This window comes from Lytechinus variegatus, chromosome 19 (genome assembly GCF_018143015.1).
Source record: "Lytechinus variegatus isolate NC3 chromosome 19, Lvar_3.0, whole genome shotgun sequence".
Taxonomy (NCBI): Eukaryota; Metazoa; Echinodermata; class Echinoidea; order Temnopleuroida; family Toxopneustidae; genus Lytechinus; species Lytechinus variegatus.
Window position 1 is genome coordinate 1588536 of NC_054758.1, and position 20488 is coordinate 1609023.

At 35.9% G+C, this 20488-nt stretch overlaps 2 protein-coding genes across 2 annotated transcripts; both read left to right on the top strand.

The window, feature by feature from the left end:
* Positions 1 to 8921: 8921 nt before the first annotated feature.
* Positions 8922 to 11800, top strand: LOC121406203 (ankyrin-3-like). Its single transcript, XM_041597226.1, has 2 exons — positions 8922 to 9150; positions 9267 to 11800. The coding sequence occupies exons 1-2, from the start codon at positions 8922 to 8924 to the stop codon at positions 11798 to 11800; spliced, it is 2763 nt and encodes a 920-aa protein (XP_041453160.1).
* Positions 11801 to 11844: 44 nt separating this feature from the next.
* LOC121406204 (ankyrin-3-like) lies at positions 11845 to 14360 on the top strand. Its single transcript, XM_041597227.1, has 2 exons — positions 11845 to 14157; positions 14349 to 14360. The coding sequence occupies exons 1-2, from the start codon at positions 11845 to 11847 to the stop codon at positions 14358 to 14360; spliced, it is 2325 nt and encodes a 774-aa protein (XP_041453161.1).
* Positions 14361 to 20488: the final 6128 nt, after the last annotated feature.

Genomic DNA, 20488 nt, shown 5'->3' on the forward strand with positions numbered 1-20488 from the left:
GATGGATGCAATCTCAAATGATATAACTCGTCTAAAGAATGATGTAAAAGCAATCTCAAATGAGGTTCATAAAGCCATCTATGACATCAATAATCTCGAACAGTATTCACGTAGAAACTGTGTTAGAATATTTGGGATCAAGGAATCAGCTCAAGAGGATACTGATACTATCATCTGTAAAATGGCCCAAACCAAACTTGGCATTGATCTGCAACCAACCCACATTGACCGTAGTCATAGGATTGGCCAACAGAAGGAACCAAGGAAACCTGGAACTCAACCTCCACCTAGAGCCATCATAGTGAAACTAATGAGCTACAAGCATAGACAGAGTCTTATTACCAATAGGAAAAAACTTAAGAACACAGGAATCGGTATTCAGGAGGACCTTACGGACAGAAACAGAAAACTTCTACAAGATGCAAAAGAACATGTAAAAGTGAAGGCTGCTTGGACTTTAGATGGGCGTGTCTTCGTGATACCGCATTCTGAAGGTCGAAAGCCCCAGCGAAAAGTCATCAAAACAAGAGAGGACTTGGACTATCTTTGATTTTGCATGTAAATACAGAACCATTATGTACAGGATAATTCAAGAAACTCACATGAAACTGTTTTCAGTTACCAATACCAAGTTCTCCCTAAAAGATGAAAACTTGAAACCATGATGCTGTCTTTCATCAAGCATTAGAATTTTATTTTTATTGTCATGACTTTTTATCATTGCTTCCATATATCCAAATTAACTCTCAAGAACTCAAACTTTTTCTATTTGTTTTTTTTTTGTTTTTTGTTTTTTCATTTATAAATGTTTACAGTATCATTGTATTAATGTATTGTAATGTAATATGTGGTGTATGTAATGAAAAATGTAAATCTGAAAAGAGATGCACCCTTCCTCACTCTATATGTAATCATTGTACCCAAAGTCTTGGAACACTTCCTTTTAATCATATCACTGATGATGATGAATATCTGTTGACGCTGAATGAGTTTTTTAGTTTAAATACACCTATGAATCATGATAAGTTTTGCAATCTGAAAGTTAACCCATTTACTCTGAATGGTTTAAAAAATTTACATAACATACAGCAGAATGATGAGATTTTATTTGAGTATCCTATGTCAGACTGTAAATATTTTTTTCAGGAAAATTTTCAAGAAAGATTTAAAAATGCTAATTCTAATTTGTCTTTTTTACATTTAAATTGCCGAAGTATAAGACAAAATTTTGAACAGCTTGAATACTTATTAAGTTCACTTGAATACCCTTTTGCATTTATTGGTATCTCAGAGACCTGGTTTACATCTAATACTGCTGTTTCTATTTTTAATATTCATAATTATTCACTTGTTCATACTTGTAGAGAACATAAACAAGGCGGTGGAGCTGCTCTTTATATTCAGAATAACGTTGATTTTACACGCAGAGATGATCTTTGTATGAGAAATGAATATTTTGAATCAATATTTGTTGAAGTTCCAAATGAAAAACGCAAAAATATTATTGTAGGTTGTTTATACAGAGCTCCAAATTGTAATATTGATGGTTTTATGATGACTCAAGTTGATATATTATTATCTATTCTTAATCAACACAATGACCTCATTTACATTATGGGGGATTTTAACATAAATTTATTGAATATTTCAAGTCATGCTAAAACTGAGGAATTTGTAAATATGATGTTCACATATAACTTATTTCCAACTATTGATAAGCCTACACGTATATGTCATACCACAGCAACACTTATTGATAATTTGTTTACAAATGCAGTTGAGTTACAGTATGAAAGTGGATTGATCTATTCTGATATTTCCGACCACTTACCAATTTTTTATATTTCGAAAGACCATACTTTGCCAAATCATACTAAACCACTCACTAAAAAAATTATCACAGATTCTAATATCAACAGTTTTAAAAGAAAAGTTAAGTACTGCAAATTGGCAATCTGTATACTCTAAAGAGGAGATAAGTGATGCCTATGGGTCATTTTTAGATATATTTTCAAAATTATACAATGAATGTTTTCCCATAGCAAAAAATAATAAAAAAGTGAAGAATAAGAATTGTGTATTTAATAAGCCATGGATTACACCAGGTATATTGAAATCAATACGGAAAAAAGATAGATTGTACAAAAATCAAATCACAAAAAATGATAATAAATCTAAGAAAAAATACAAAACTTATAAGAATAAACTTATTACAGTCTTACGACAGTCTAAAAAATCATATTATGATAAGAAATTCCAAACACTTAAATGTAACATGAAAAAAACATGGAAAGAGATAAATGGGCTTTTAGGGAATAACAATTCTCTTCAATATCCTAAGCAAATTTTTTTTAAAGATAATTATACTGATAATGATAGTGTGAAAGCCAAGTACTTTAATAATTACTTTAAAAACGTTGGTTCAGACCTTGCTAAAAACATAAGAAATTCGAATATAGATTTTTCAACATATCTCCCCAGTAGTAACTTGAATTCATTGTTTCTCAAACCTGTAACACTAACTGAATTATTAAAGGTATGTACCTCCATGAAATCTTCCTATTCCCCAGGAATTGATGATATTATACCTGTGATAGCAAAAAAATGCATTCATGCATTTTTTATACCTTTTTGTTATATAATGAATATGTCTATACAAACAGGAACGATTCCAAAGCAACTTAAAATCTCACAAATAATACCTATTTTCAAAAAGGGTGAGAAGCAAAATATATGCAACTATCGACCCATTTCGATATTACCATTTTTTTCAAAAATATTAAAAAAACTGATCTTTGAAAGATTAAGTTCATTTTTGACTTACAATAATATTTCATGTACACAACAATTTGGTTTCAGAAACAAATATTCTACTTATATGTCTTCATTCTTTATACATGATTACATAATGCAAGAAATTGACAAAGGCAATTACACAATCGGAGTATTTTTGATTTGTCCAAAGCCTTTGACACTGTTGATCACTCCATCCTTTTAAAAAAATTATATCATTATGGTATTAGGGGGGTGGCCTATGAATGGTTTCACAACTATTTATCAGACCGAAAACAATATGTAGTGATCAACAGTGTCAAATCTGCCTCTGAAAATATTACACATGGTGTACCGCAAGGGTCCGTCCTCGGCCCGTTGCTTTTTCTCCTCTATATAAATGATATTATATTTTGCTCTCCATTATTAAAATTTTTATTATTTGCAGACGATACAAATATACTTTTATCACATAAAAACTACGATTCCCTTATCACATTATTAAATTCTGAATTAAAAAAGGTTATTTCATGGTTACAATCAAACAAATTATCTTTGAATATTGATAAAACAAAATTTATTATATTTCGAGCTAGAGGCAAAAGAATACCTGATAATCCTCCCAGAATCCTTATGGATAATATATATTTAAATAGGGTTGATAATACATCCTTTTTAGGAATAAAAATAAATGAGTTTCTTTCTTGGAAACCACACATTCAGGATATATGTTCACGTATAAGTAGAACAGCTGGAATATTACATAAACTTTAATTTATTTTACCAAAATATACTATGATAACTTTATATAATAGTCTTGTTTTGCCACATCTTATGTATTGTAATGTCATATGGGGTAATACATTTCAGTCACATTTAAAGAAGTTAGTTATTGCTCAGAAAAAAAGTGTTAAGAATTATTTATAATGCTCCATTCAATTATCATAGTAATGAACTGTTTTTAAATTCAAAAATCTTAAAGATAAATGATTTGATAGATATGAGTGTTGCTAGATTTATGTTCAGCTATAAAATGAATACACTTCCTGACGTTTTCAATAACATCTTTAAAACCAATGACTCTCACCATACATATCTAACCCGCAAAAATAAAGATTATCGTTCATTTCTAGCACGTAAATCCACATCTCAACAATCCTTACGATTTAATGGTCCAAAAATATGGAATAACTTATCACAAGATTTTAAAGAATGCTCAACAGCCACTACTTTTACAAGAAAACTATAAAAGGATTTACTCTTTCATAAATATAAACAATTTACTTTATTATAGGTGCATCCTTGAAATTTCAAAATAAATTAAGTTTTAATGTTTTGTTTAACTTTTTGTTGTTTGTTTAAATGTCCTGTCTCACACTGTAGATGTAACATTTATTGTTTAAGTTGTACATACCATTTCTTTCCTGTTTTATGTCATTATTTTCCATATCTTATGCTTGTTATGGGCCCCTGGTGATAAGCTATTTGCTTCTTAAGGGGTCCACACCTTATGTATCAATTCCTAATTTAATTGTACATTTTGATTTGTAAATATATGTTTTATTGTTTTTACACATGAAGGTGAAATAAATGAAATGATGATGATGATGATGATTTTAACATTTTGTGCTTCATGCAAAGAGGTCCTAATCGTCAAATTCGTAAAAATTGAAATATTGTATAATTCAAACAATAAAAAACAAAAGAAATAGTGAGTGAGTGACATCATCTACTCTCTCATTTGGATGTAACTGGCTCGTTCATATAACTATTTTGTTAAAAATAAGCGAAACATTGATATGTCATAACTCTCTTATTTTGCATCCCTATTTGATGAAATTTTCAGCATTGTGCTTGTCTGATTTTTCTCTATCGATTCAAATCAATATTTTTCTGAGGTGGACTTGACCTTTAAGATATGCAATATAATCTGTTGACCACATGATCCTCATTAATACGCGTGTAGTATTACCAAAGTATCATATGTACCAAATAGGAACATAATTGATGCAGAAATAAAGTATTGAGAGCAAGGTGAACAAAACTTAAAAAAAAAGGATGGACAAGACAACATATCATTGACATTTTGACCTCTAGATGACCTTTGACCTTATCAGACTCTTATTATGTGGTATTACCCAATAATCATATTTACCAAAGATGAACATTATTGATGCAAAAATAAAGAAATAAGAGCAAGTTGAATTAGATCTATGGTAAGAAGTATCATGATCAATGTTTTTATTTTATTTTATGCCATTTAGCGCGAGCCTTTTTTGAACTCCTGAAAAAAAGTTTTGTGTTCACTCAAGCATGAATGAAACTTACTTTTTAAAATGGCATTCAAAAGATAATACTTCAGAGCATCTATTATCATCAAAATACATATATCATGATTTAAAGGGATGTTCCGGGCTGAAAGTATTTATAACTTAATAAATAGAGAAGAATTCACAACAGATAACAAAGTTATTGACTTTTAAATTTCAGCAACAGTCGTCTTGAATATTTATTAGGTGGGCTGATGATGTCACATCCCCATTTGTTCTTTGTATTTCATGATATGAAATTAGGTTTAATTTTTTCCTCTAAGAATTAGAAATTAGTGCATTAGATATTTATTGCTGCAACTTATTGCATCAGAAGGGAGACATATTATGCACAAAAGCATTGGTGTCGATCACGGGGATGGGGGATATATTCCCCCCCCCCCCCAAATATTTCAAGTGGGGGGGATGGCCTGTATTATCACCCCCCCCCCCAATAATTTAGGAAAGAAAAATTATAATCATAATGATGATTAAAAATGAAAAGTTTGATCACGATTATGGTGATGATTATAGTATTCCATCAATCACTTTGTTTCCCTCGCAATTTGTGTATATTGTTATTAAATAAAACATTCTTTTTCTGGACTATTAAACAGAAGGGTGGAGGTTCAAGATGAAAAGAATGAAATGTATATGATGTTTTTTAACACATGACATAAAAGGACCCCAACGAAAAACAACTTTTGTTGATAGGGTGTTCCATCCCACCAGTGGTGAATAAATTGATTTTGATAAATCAATTAATTCAAAAGGGTGGAAAAATAGACAGGAGGAAAAGTGTGCCAAGATAAATCGTATAAGGAATGACCATATAGCTATTGCAGTAATAGGTCTATGGAATGACGTTAAGCCACAGTTTGTAATTTGTGCTAGTCTTAATTGGTCCGAATCTGCATTTTGTCATCTTGCATTCAGAAAAAAAGATATTGCCAGTCGGGTTAGATTTAAGAGAGAAGTTGTATACACAGATGCGTCGATCTGGGGGGGGGGGGGGGGCGATCGCCCCACCAATAAAAATATATGGGGGACATATCGTTTTGCCCCCCTCCCAATAATTCAGCATGTGCAACTAAAAAAATAAAATAAGGTTGTAATGCTACACTGAAACCAGCAAGCGAGATTAAGATACCAACTCTATTTTGATTTAAAATCATGCTCAAAATGTCTGCTTTTCAGATTGGAATATAAAGAATTTCAGCTCGCGCTTCGCGATCTCATCATTTCTGTACCAAAAACTCATACTTTTCATGATTAAATAGGTGAATAGAATGTCCCGTTTTCAGTTCTAAACCTCAAAAGAACTTCCGCTTCGATTTGCAATAATCTTTTGTTGGATATATATCTTCTTCTTTATTAAAAGCGTCCATTAAACTGTCTTTTATTTAGATCGAAATAGCAAATTTTTCAGCTGGCGCTTTACGCTCGCATCTATTGTTCTAGATACTCATCTTAATCATTGATACCAAAAGTGCTTAGAATATCAAGCTTTCACGTCAGAATATATAAAAAATTTCAGCTCGCTCACTAGTGAGATGCATGTATCTATCCTCTTCAGGTACATTTTTCCTGTTTTCATGTCATACTAAAAAATTTCAGCTCGCGCTGCGCGCTCACATTGTTGGTGAGGGTGAGATATATGTCTCTTCCTCATGAGTCACACACACAAACATTATATATATATATATATATATTTACATATATATACATGCATATACATATAAAATATAGGCATATGTGTGTGTGGGGGGGTGTAGGAGTGTGTGGATGAGTTTCTTCGTTTTGTGTGATCAAGCGCCTTTGGAACGTTGATTCATGATTTTGCCCCCCAATCTGAAAAATGGATCGACGCCCCTGTGTATCTATCATACTAATAAACAGATCACTATGTACATGGTCCAGACAATTTTGTCATTTTTTTCTTTCGTATGAGTTTAGAATAGGCTTACTTGTAACACAAATTGAATTTTCAAAAAATATATATAAGTACAGTATACTACAACAATGAAGGAATTTCCAAGAACACCATGCATATCAATCACTCCCAAATGTCCTAGCTTGTGATTTTAGTGGGGGTAATGTTGAAAGATCCCCATCCACAAGAACATTTGTGTCAATCATCCCCCAAACAAGAATACAGATCGACACCCATGCACAAAAGTATGAAATAATGAAAAAAAAATATGATTTTATGTAAGAACATGAGAAAACGGAAAGTGGGCATGTGACATCATCAGCCCACGTAATAAATATTCATGATGATTGTTTCAACAAAATATTGCTAAACTTTAAAGCTTGTGTATAGTTTTGGTAAATCCACCAAAATGCACCTATCACTATTCCAATTCATTGCTAGCTAATATGAATGGATATGCCCTATAACAGTTATGATGAGGAGGATATGAAATGAAAATGTGTTTTACAGGATAAATTTTGCGATTTTACATGGAAATTTAACTTGATCGGGTCACCCGATCAAATTAAAATATCTGTGTGTTTTTGTCTTTCAATTAAATCCTATTCTAAATCATGGAATGGGCTGAAACTTTCAAGATATGTTCTTTGTCTGTAACTTTTGGATATCTAATCACTAAATTTATAAGATAAGTGCTTGAATGCCCATTTTTTTTAATTTAAAACAAGCATCGCCGAGAGAGGGCGCTATATATCCAAGATTTGAATATTTGAAATTTTCTCAGAGAAGTGCAGTTGGTAAAATATCTAACGGTCTCTACGCTTCAGTAAGACTGTCATATTATATGATATTCGATTATCAATCACATTATTGACCCTTTACCAAAGCTATACACAGGCTTTAAACTTCAATAACTTTATTATTTGTTAACCAATTTTGATGAAATTCTGCGGCATTTTGCTCAGCAAATTCTACTCTACATATTAAGATATACATATTTTCAGGCCAGACCATCCCTTTAAAACAATTTTGTTATACGCGCTGTTTAGGTACCAGCATTGCATGGAGTAAAATATCCCTTTTATGAAGGGGACGTTTTTGAACAAAACTGTAGTTTAGTCTTACGTGTAACTTTATATAGCCATGTGAGAGTATTTTTTCACTCCCCTTACTATAATGCTCTGATGTCATCCAATTGGTACCCTCAATACCATCTGCGGATCTAGGGGCGAGTGCGCAAGGAACAACCCGTCAAACTATGTTTTTGACTAGCCACTTTTTTTTCCTGGACCTAAACGCTTTAAATATTTAGTTACGATTTTATGTTTGTTTCATTTATTTGTTTGGGGAGGGGGGCTAGACAGTTAAAACAATACTGGATCGCAGGGGGGGGGCGGGGCTGACTGCTGTACTCTTAACGTCATTCCATTCATTGAAATACACCATCATGACTATTCTTAGTTCAACTGTTCTACTGTGCGTCAAGTTTCATTCATAATCAATAGTACTCCGTTGCTGGACTGCGTAGACTTCACTTCGCTCGCCACCGTTCTAACTCCACGAATATGCTCGAAAATTTCTATACGAAGGAGGTGTATCTGTAACACCTTTGTCTCCAACATAGTTAAGGTGTACATGGTATAAACATGATTTTCATCCGAAGACGAATTGCTCCACAATATCGAGTACACTATCGACGTTAAATGTGTTTAGGAAAAGCTTTGCATTAGAATCGTCTCTACAACACATGCAGGAAACGACATTGGTTTACACATTGCTGCACATGAGAAACAGGGAAGTATATCACATAAATTTTAACGATCTTTGAAACTGCACTTTTCACTGAGTGAATTTAAAGCACCATAGGACTTGCACACATATAAAATTAAGAAATAAAATTGTTCACCATGGCCCAAAGGTTAAAAAAGAAGACCTCGATGGTCACCCCATATTATCTAGATACTGCACTTGGAACTTCTGAATTAGGAAAATCTATTAATAATCTTACAGCAAGTATGGTTGAAGAAGGTACAGAAGACTACTCTCCATTACTAAAGGCTGTAAAGAATGGTCACCTTGATGAAGTAAAAAGCCTTGTAAATCAAGGGGCAAACGTAAAGCGGAGTAACGCTGGGGGTAAAGCGCCGTTAATGATAGCAGCAAAGACCGGCAGTGTGGTTCTGTTGAAATTTCTCATCGATCAAGGGCCGAGATTACAAAGTCTGTTGAAGGTCTGACTGCTTTAAATGTAGCCGCTCACCTTGGACATCTTCATGCTATCAAGTATCTGATCAGTCGAGGGGCTGATGTGAAGGAAGGAGACAATAATGGTGTGACTGCATTGCACGTTGCTGCCCTGAATGGTCACCTTGATGTCACAACATATCTAACCAGTCAAGGGGCTGAGATTAACAAAGGAACTAACTATGGGCAGTCTGCATTACACTTTGCTGCTTTCAATGGTCATCTTGATGTCATTGAATATCTGGTCAGTCAAGGGGCTGAGGTCAATGAAGAAGATAACGATAATGTGACTGCATTACACTTTGCTACTTACAATGGTCATCTTGATGTCATCAAATATCTGATCAGTCAAGGCGCCGAGGTGAATAGTGGAAACGATAATGGTTGGACTGCATTGCACGTGGCTGCTTGCAATGGTCACCTTGATGTCATTGAATATCTGGTCAGTCAAGGGGCCGAGGTGAATAAAGAAAAGAACAATGGTGTGACTGCATTATACATTGCTGCTGGGAATGGTCATCTTGATGTTGTCAAATATCTGATTACTGAAGGCGCTGAGGTGAATAAAAGACATATTGATGGTGAGACTGCATTATACATTGCTGCTCAGGAAGGTCATCTTGATGTTGTCAAACATCTCACCAGTCAAGGGTCTGAGATGAATAAAGGAGATATTAATGGTGAGACTGCATTACACATTGCTGCTAAGAATGGTCATCTTGATGTCGTCAAACATCTGATTAGTGAAGGCGCTGAGGTGAATAAAGGAGATATTAATGGTGAGACTGCATTACACATTGCTGCTCAGAATGGTCATCTTGATGTTGTCAAATATCTCACCAGTCAAGGGGCTGAGACTAATAAAGGAAATATCAATGGTGTGACTGCATTACACATTGCTGCTAAGAATGGTCATCTTGATGTTTTCAAATATCTCGCCAGTCAAGGGTCTGAGATGAATAAAGGAGATATTAATGGTAAGACTGCATTACACATTGCTGCTAAGAATGGTCATCTTGATGTCGTCAAACATCTGATTGGTGAAGGCGCTGAGGTGAATAAAGGAGATATTAATGGTGAGACTGCATTACACATTGCTGCTGGGAATGGTCATCTTGATGTTGTTAAATATCTCACCAGTCAAGGGGCTGAGACTAATAAAGGAAATATCAATGGTGTGACTGCATTACACATTGCTGCTAAGAATGGTCATCTTGATGTCGTCAAACATCTTACCAGTCAAGGGTATGAGATAAATAAAGAAATGAAGAATGGTTTGACTGCATTACACATTGCTGCTTTCAGTGGTCATCTTGATGTCATTAAATATCTGGCCAGTCAAGGGGCTGAGGTCAATGAAGAAGATAACGATAATGTGACTGCATTACACTTTGCTGCTGAGAATGGTCATCTTGATGTCGTCAGATATCTGATTAGTGAAGGCGCTAAGGTGAATAAAGAAATGATCAATGGTTTGACTGCATTAAACATTGCTGCTCAGAATGGTCATCTTGATGTCGTCAAATATCTCACCAGTCAAGGTGCTGAGGTGAATAAAGAAACTGACAATGGTGCGACTGCATTATACATTGCTGCTGGGAATGGTCATCTTGATGTCGTCAAACATCTGATTAGTGAAGGCGCTGAGGTGAATAAAGGAGATATTAATGGTGAGACTGCATTAAACATTGCTGCTGAGAATGGTCATCTTGATGTCGTCAAATATCTGATCAGTCAAGGGTTTGAGGTGAATAAAGAACAGAACAATGGTGTGACTGCATTATACTTTGCTGCTCGGAATGGTCATCTTGATGTCATTGAATATCTGACCAGTCAAGGAGCCGAGGTCAATAAAGGAGATAGCATTGGGTGGACTGCTTTACATATTGCTGCTCGCGTTGGTCATCTTGATGTCGTCAGATATCTGATTAGTGAAGGCGCTGAGATAAATAAAGGAAATAACAATGGTGTGGCTACATTATACATTGCTGCTCGGAATGGTCATCTTGATGTTGTCAAATATCTGATCAGTCAAGGGGCTGAGATTAATAAAGGAGATATCGATGGTGTGACAGCTTTATACATTGCTGCTGAGAATGGTCATCTTGATGTCGTCAAATATCTCAGCAGTCAAGGTGCTGAGGTGAATAAAGGAAAATACAATGGTGTGACTGCATTATACCTTGCTGCTCAGAATGATCATCTTGATGTCGTCAAATATCTCACCAGTCAAGGGGCTGAGATTAATAAAGGAGATATCGATGGTGTGACTGCATTATACATTGCTGCTCGGAATGGTCATCTTGATGTTGTCAAATATCTCTCCAGTCAAGGGGCTGAGATTAATAAAGGAAATATCAATGGTGTGACTGCATTTCACATTGCTGCTCAGTATGATCGTCTTGATGTTGTCAAATATCTCACCAGTCAAGGGTCTGAGATGAATAAAGAATGTATCGATGGTGCGACTGCATTACACATTGCTGCTCGGAATGGTCATCTTGATGTCGTCAAATATCTGGTCAGTCAGGGGCTGAGGTGAATAAAGGAAAGAAAAATGATGTGACTGCATTATACATTGCTGCTATGAATGGTCATCTTGACGTTGTCAAAAATCTGATCAGTCAAGGGGCTAAGGTAAATAAAGAAAATAACAATGGTGTGACTGCTTTATACATTGCTGCTCAGAATGGTCAACTTGATGTCATTGAATATCTGGCCAGTCAAGGGGCCGAAGTCAACAAAGGAGATAACAATGGTGTGACTGCATTATACATTGCTGCTCAGAATGGTCATCTTGATGTTGTCAAATATCTGATTAGTGAAGGCGCTGAGGTGAATAAAAGAGATATTGATGGTGAGACTGCATTATACATTGCTGCTCGGAAAGGTCATCTTGATGTTGTCAAATATCTCACAGGTCAAGGGGCTGAGATGAATAAAGGAGATAACAATGGTAAGACTCCTTTGTACATTGCTGCTCGGAACGGTCATCTTGATGTCATTGAATATCTGTCCAGTAAAGGGGCTGAGGTCAATGAAGGAAAAAACGATGATGTGACTGCTTTATACATTGCTGCTCAGAATGATCTTCTTGATGTTGTCAAATATCTCCCAAGTCAAGGGGCAGAGATGAAAAAAGGTGATAACAATGGTGAGACTGCATTATACATTGCTGCTCAGAATGGTCATCTTGATGTTGTCAAATATCTGATTAGTGAAGGCGTTGAGGTGAATAAAGGAGACATCGTTGGTGAGACTGCATTATACATTGCTGCGCGGAAAGGTCATCTTGATGTTGTCAAATATCTCACCAGTCAAGGGGCAGAGATGAATAAAGGAAATAACAATGGTTTGACTGCATTACACATTGCTGCTCAGAATGGTCATCTAGATGTTGTCAAATATCTCACCAGTCAAGGAGCTGAGATTAGTAAAGGAAATACCGATGGTGTGACTGCATTACATATTGCTGCTGGCGTTGGTCATATTGATGTTGTCAAATGTCTGATTAGTGAAGGCGCTGAGGTGAATAAAGGAAATAACAATGGTGTGACTGCATTATACATTGCTGCTGGGAATGGTCATCTTGATGTCGTCAAACATCTGATTAGTGAAGGCGCTGAGGTGAATAAAGGAGAAAGCATTGGTGTGACTGCGTTGCACTTTGCTGCTTTAATGGATCATCTTAATGTTGTCAAATATCTCACCAGTCAACAGGCAGAGATGAATAAAGAAGAGAACAGAGAAGGTTTGACTGCATTACACGTTGCTGCTCGGAATGGTCATCTTGATGTCGTCAAACATCTGGTCAGTCAAGGGGCTGAGGTGAATAAAGGAGATATCGATGGTGAGACTGCATTACACGTTGCTGCTCAGAATGGTCATCTGGATGTCGTCATATATCTCACCAGTCAAGAGGCAGATATGAATAAAGGAGATAACAATGGTAAGAATGCATTATACGTTGCCGCTCAGAATGGTCATATTGATGTCGTCCAATATATGATTATTGGAGGCTTTGAGGTGAATAAAGGAGATAGCATTGGTTGGACTGCATTGCATATTGCTGCTGGCGTTGGTCATCTTGATGTCGTCAAATATCTGATTAGTGAAGGCGCTGAGGTAAATAAAGGAAATAACAATGGTGTGGCTTCATTATACATTGCTGCTCAGGATGGTCATCTTGATGTTGTCAAATATCTGATCAGTCAAGGGGCAGAGGTGAATAAAGGAGATGACAATGGTTGGATTGCATTACACATTGCTGCTCGGAATGGTCATCTTGATGTCGTCAAATATCTGGTTAGTGAAGGCGCTGAGGTAAATAAAGGAAATAACAATGGTGTGACTGCATTATACATTGCTGCTCAGAATGGTCATCTTGATGTCATCAAATATCTGATCAGTCAAGGTGCAGAGGTGAATAAAGGAGATAACAATGATGTGACTGCATTACACATTGCTACTTACAATGGTCATCTTGATGTCATCAAATATCTGATCAGTCAAGGCGCCGAGGTGAATAATGGAAACGATAATGGTTGGACTGCATTGCACGTGGCTGCTTGCAATGGTCACCTTGATGTCATCAAATACCTGATCAGTCAAGGGGCTGATGTGAATAAAGGGAACAATAATGGCACGAATGCATTACACTCTGCTGCCCAGAATGGTCATCTTGACGTCTTGAAGTATCTGGTCAGTAAAGGCGTCGAGGTGAACACGAGAAATAAAAATGGTTGGACTTCTTTAGACTTTGCCGTGTTCACAAATCAACTTGATGTCGTTCAAGTTCTCAGGGATAAAGGTGCAATTCTTGATTCACGAATTCTTCATGAGAGGAGACTTCTACACTTGCTACAAGCCTTGAAATACATTGCAATTCTACTCAACGAGGTATTATATTTCATTTATTCATTTATATGTATTTTATGTTGTTGGGGCTTAAAAATCATTAAGATGTAACTCTGACATGAGCATGCGTACTTTCCTTCATAGATATTACAAAACCTCTCATCGCCACGATGAATAACGATGTATTTTTCGCTTGTAGAATTTGTTATGGTGTAACTCTCACTTCTTGGCAGGGTATTAATTGAATGATGAATATAGGTGGGAGGGGTGATAACAATAATTTGGTTTAAAAGGTGGCTTAATTCTGCAAAGGTTGAAAATTGTTAAACAATGCAGAATTTCGATTCGAGTCAGCCCAATAAAATCGATAACTTTGTTGAGTCGCTTATAGAATTCCTTATGTGTGTGTATAAAGATGATTAATAGGGGAGTAATTTGCAAAAAGTGGGTGCAGAATAATGACTATGTTGGTCAGAATACATTTAATAAATAATAATAGTAATAATAATAATAGCCAATTTTTATAAAGCGCTTTTCCCAGAATGGCCCAAAGCGCGTTACAGCATATTAATACCCCGGTCATTGGATTCATTTCAATCAAGCACGAAAAGTGCACCATTTCCACTCCCTGGGGAGCATTCCTTGCATTCATCGCAGCCTCATTATGGCGCTGGCAAAATCAAACATACAATATCTTTCGCATCCTACCGGGTACCCATTTAGCACCTGGGTCGAGAGTGGCAAAGTGTGGATTAACGCCTTGCCAAAGGACGCTAGGCCGCGGTGGGGTTCGAACACACGACCCTCTGTTTACAAGGCGAGAGTCAGAACCACTACACCACGGCTTTTCCGTGGTGTAGTGGTGTAAACTCCCAAAAGTCCTTTCAGTCACATATGAATAAGATTTTGGTCATATCTCTATATTTTAGAATTCCAAAACTAATTTCCAGGGGGTGCTGCGGGGGCGGCGGAACGTGTGGGGGGGGGAGACACGGGGGGAAAGGGCATCTATATTAAAACAAAGGGGAAAAAGACTCAACTACAGTGGTGCAATTGGGCAAAAATTTTGAGGGGGTAAATATGTTGTATCACGTAAATTTATTAGAAGCTGCGAAAATGTTTGACATTTTTATAATTAAAATCATTTTTTGATATAGATTTTGACAACTAATATTCGAAATATAATATCATATTTCGTCCTCCCAATCTATACGCCTCTGCTCAGGGGCGTCGATCCATTTTTCAGATGGGGGGGGGGGGATCAGAAAACAACGTTCCAAAGGCGCTCGATCACACAAAACAAACTAGCAAACTCACCCCCCCCTCTGTCATTTATCAATCCTCAAACACCACCCATGCCACACACACAAACACAAACACACACCAACTTCCACTCCCATCTTAATGTATCATTGATCTGGTAGATGTGAACAGGATGAAGGAAGAATTGGAAAAAATATTTGATTGAAATATTCAAAATCATAATGGACATGCAACCCACTCTCCTCCCCCACAACCTTTTCCCATCCCATCACCTACCCCTTGCCTTTTCTTTATCTGTTTTCTTCCGTAAATTTGGTGGATCATCAATCACATTTTATTCAGGTTTTATGAATGACCCAAACATGTAATAGCTAAGTACATCATTCATTATGCATTAATGGAAAAAAATGGTCCTCCAAACTTTCAGAAGAAAAGTGATAAAAAAGGAAGGAGTAGGTGAGAGGATGGGAAGAAGGTTGTATGTGTGTGTGTTATGGCAAGCCAAGTGTCCGCCAGTACATTTCGTCCAAATCAAGTCATTTCGTACACAAAATATGTTTTTATTCAGACGAAAATCATTCCGTCATGACACTGTTTTATTTCGTATACGAAACATAAAATTAATTTCGTCTCGACGAAATGCACGAAATAAATTTTGTCTAGACAAAATGCAATTACGCCCACAAACTTTATTTGGCGTGCCATACGAAATTAATTTTGATCAAATGAAATGGCGCACCAAATGTCCGATGTTTAATTCCGTCCAATTCACGCCATTCCGTACACAAAATGTGTTTTTGTTCTTATGAAAATCATTTCGTCATGACGCTGTTTTATTTCGTATACGAAATTTATTTTTTGTCACATAAAATTAATTTCGTCCGACGAAATCAATTTTCGTTGAGACGAAATGTAATTGCGTCCACAAAATTTATTTCGTATGTACAAAATGAATTTTGATCTAACGAAATGGCGCCCAAAGTGTCCAATGGAAAATTCTGTATGCTGTATGCACACTTTGTTTTTTCACTCAAACGAAAATCATTTCGTCATGATGCAGTGTGATTTCGTATACGAAATTTATTTTGTGTCACCCTTAATCAATTTCGTCCACAAAATTCATTTCGTCCCGATGCGAAATTTATTCCGTCGACGAAATGATTTTGTGTCAAAACACAAAAAAAATCGTCACCTCTGTCTATTCATTTCGTTCCGATGCGATATCTATTCCGTGGACGAAATAATTTTGTGTCAAAACACAAAAAAATTTCGTCTCCTCTGTCTGTTCATTTCGTTCCGTTGCGAAATCTATTCCGTCGACGAAATGATTTTGTGTCAAAACACAAAAAAAATTGTCTCCTCTGTCTGCTATGGGTCGCTGATTGCCAGCGCCTGCTCTGCAGCTAGCTGTTAAAGCTCCGGGCCGGTCACGTCGTTGTTGACGAGTTGGTGAACTTAGCTTAGATTTCACGTTATTCATGCCTACATGAGCTGCATACAACTGCTCTAATCGCTAGGATGTGGATGGACATTGATTTCGTAAGTTCAGCTTAAAAGTTTTCGACTCAAAAATTACGTTAAAAGGGAAATTCGCGAATTCGTTAATCGTTACCAAACTTGCATTTGCAAAAACAATGCTAGTCCCGTGTATTCAAGTTTATGTACTGTTGTCAGTACAGCATGGGGCCGGGGAGGGTGATTTGTCTTTTCTGCACATCTGAAATGGTAATGAATTATACAGGCTGAAGATATTCCGGCCTAGATCTTAATATATAATGTAAAAACGGCATTTTTATTGTCGATTGACAGATCACCTAATTAAAGAAACTGCTGTTTTTGACTCACTGTGACCAAGGTATTATTAGATTTAGAGAGAGGAAGGGAGAAAAATCAAAACTTGAGAAAGCGGGGAGGATGCGATGGAGTCCATTAATTTATGTACAAGAGTGTGCTCGTTCATTTGTTCATGTACCTATTCTCTCATGACAATGACCTTGAAAATACAGCTGATAATCGTGAAAATCAATAAATCATGCTATTTTCATTAATAATCAAGTGTTTTTAACCCACTCATGTCTTGATAGAATAGTTACCTAAACTGTAGATTTTCCAAGCACTAATTACAGACTACTAATACTGCAAATATCAGCCTGATCATGTATTCTCTCTATGAGAAAATCCATTTTGAAATACGTTGCAAAGTACAATGTACACGCACGATTTGAATATGCTATTTATATATGCTACTTATAAAGCAACATATATTTAGAATAATTTCAAAATCAAATGATATGGTCTTGAGTTCAAAAGTAGAGCAAACGTGGAACATGATTTGCAATTATCAGCATGAACTCACAATCCAAGATGGAATAACACACAATTAAAAGTTGATAAAAAAATACTTGATTATTTATGAAAATTGTATGATTTATTGATTATTATGATTTTCAGCTGTATTTTCAAGGTCATTGTCATAAGAGAATAGGTACTTAATCTGTAGATCCTCCAAGAACCCATTACAGACTACTTATACTGCAAATATCAGCCTGATCAGGTATTCTCTCTATGAGAAAATCCATTTTGAAATGTGTTGCAAAGTACAAAGTACACGCGCGATTTGAATATGCTACATGTACTTATGAAGCAACAAATAGCTATATTTGGAATAATTTCAAGGTCAAATTATATGGTTTTGAGTTCAAATATTTTATGTTGCTCAAAGTAGACCAAAAGTTGAACATGTCTTTCAAGTTTTGGCTTAAGCTCGCCCTTTGTATTGAAATGACACCCATTTGAAAGTCAATGTAAACACCATTTGAATGCCATATGATTCTGGAAAATTAGCAAATTTACTGTTTTTATTGAATTTTAGGTGTGTTTTCAAGGTCATTGCGAACAATAAAAACTATTTCTGAAGATATATTCTTTTAATACCAATCACAGACTATCATCACAGAAGATATCAATGTCTTTGGGCTCTTCATCTTTGAGTTATCACAATTTGAAAAGTGTTGAAAAGCATGTGTGTGTCATTAACATCAATTTTAGGGTGTTTACGACCATTTTGGAATGTGCAAATCAGCCCCTAAACATTCCGGTAGCAAAATTTCTCAAGTAACACTTGAAAATATGGGTAAATGTCTATCAAAACACAGAAATTGGTCCCCCTCCTCGATGGGACGGGAGGTGATCACTGATCTCTCCCCTACCTGGATGGGAACAATAACGCTGATTGGCCTATTCCGTGTTGAAGCACCGGAAGTTGGTACCTCCGCACGCCGAGTTCCCCCCAAAAAGCCAAAATCGGAGTAGAGTCTGGTACACGGCAATAGTGTCAATTCTTAATTATACTTACCAAATCAACTCTTATAACAGCACTTTTCAATGTGAATTTATACCTGATACAAAGTTTAAGATGTCGTCCTGTGCCACGTATAATTGCACTTATTGTGACGACCGTGGAAACAGAGAAAATGGGATTACTTTTCACAGATAAGACAAGCTGGTGAACTGCATAGTTGTAGACTTTATGTAGTCCCATGTGCTCAAATACATGTGTGGTAATTCTAAATTACCAGAGCAAGTTTCCAAAACTTTAAAACTCCGGGGGGGGGGGTTATCGATTGTTGTGATTTCTCTGGAAGCGTGATGAATTCAAACCATGATTCAAATAAATATTCAGTTTATTAATATTCACAAATGTCACCAAGTTTTATGAGTTTATCAATCATGTTTGGACAGAAGAATATCACGACTGAGACACGAAAATACTGACCGTGTATAGCATGTATTCTGAAACTTGACTGAAAATCTGCCGTTTCGGAGGAGTTAAACAAAAATATTTTTTGCAAAGCATAGATCCTGACCGAAATAGACTGATTTTTGGGACAAGGACTGGATCTACAAGGTATTCTGAAAATTATTTATCTTTTAATTGTGAAAGGACAATAAAATTTACAAGCTATAGGTACATGTACGGTATGTTAGGGGGCTTATGTAACTTGTGGCATGTGAATTTGTGATATTTCTCTGTCAACAATAGATCAAATTATTTTTTCCAAGAACTCTTTTTTTTAAGTACGTAAAAAAGACATTAAGCTACAGAGACGGATTTACAGACTTCAGAAATTTCACAGAACTTATTTTGAGATGCCGAATGTCTTCAAAGAAAAAATGTCTCGGTGGAGCAAAAAAAAAGGGGGGGGGTTATCAACCAGAAATTTAGGGGGTGACGCAATGAAAATAATCTGACAAGCAAAAAAAGGTTATCAACCCAAAATTTAGGAAGGGATGCAAAACAAAAGAAATAATCTGACAAGCATGAAAAGGGTTATCAACCAGAATTTCAGGGCGGACCACAACGATTTTAGGGGGGTCCACCTGAATTTAGGGGGGATGCAGGAAAAAAATTGACAAGCAAAAAGAACAAAAAAAAGTTGTCAACATAGATTTTGGGGGTCTGTCCCCCACCTAAAATTTAGGGGACCAGGACCCCCCCCCCGCTTCCGCTGCCTACAGTGTATATGAACAAACTGGGTAGAGGATAATTGAAGAGGGTCGATCGATGTGACAGAAGGAAAGAGAGAGAGAGAAGGTCAAGTCCACCTCAGAAAAATGTTGATTTGAATCAATAGAGAAAAATCAGACAAGCACAATGCTGAAAATTTCATTAAAATCGGATGTAAAATAAAAAGTTATGACATTTCAAAGTTTCGCTTATTTAAAAAAATTGTGATATGAACGAGCCAGTTACATCCAAATGAGAGAGTCAATGATTTTACTCACTATTTCTTTTGTGTTTTATAGTTTGAATTATACAATATTTCAATTTTTACGAATTTGACGTTTTGGACCTCCTTGCCGGAAGCACAAAATGTTAAAATAATGGAATACCAACCGAGATGTGCATATAACTGTTTTGTGAAATGAAGCGAAACTTTAAAATGCCATAACTTTCATATTACATCCGATTTTGATGAAATTTTCAGGGTTATGCTTGTTGAATTTTTTTTCTTTTTATTCAAATCAAGTTTTTGTTGGGTGGACTTGTTCTTTAAAGGGCGAGTCCACCTCATGAAATGATTATTTGAATAGAGAGAAAAACACACAA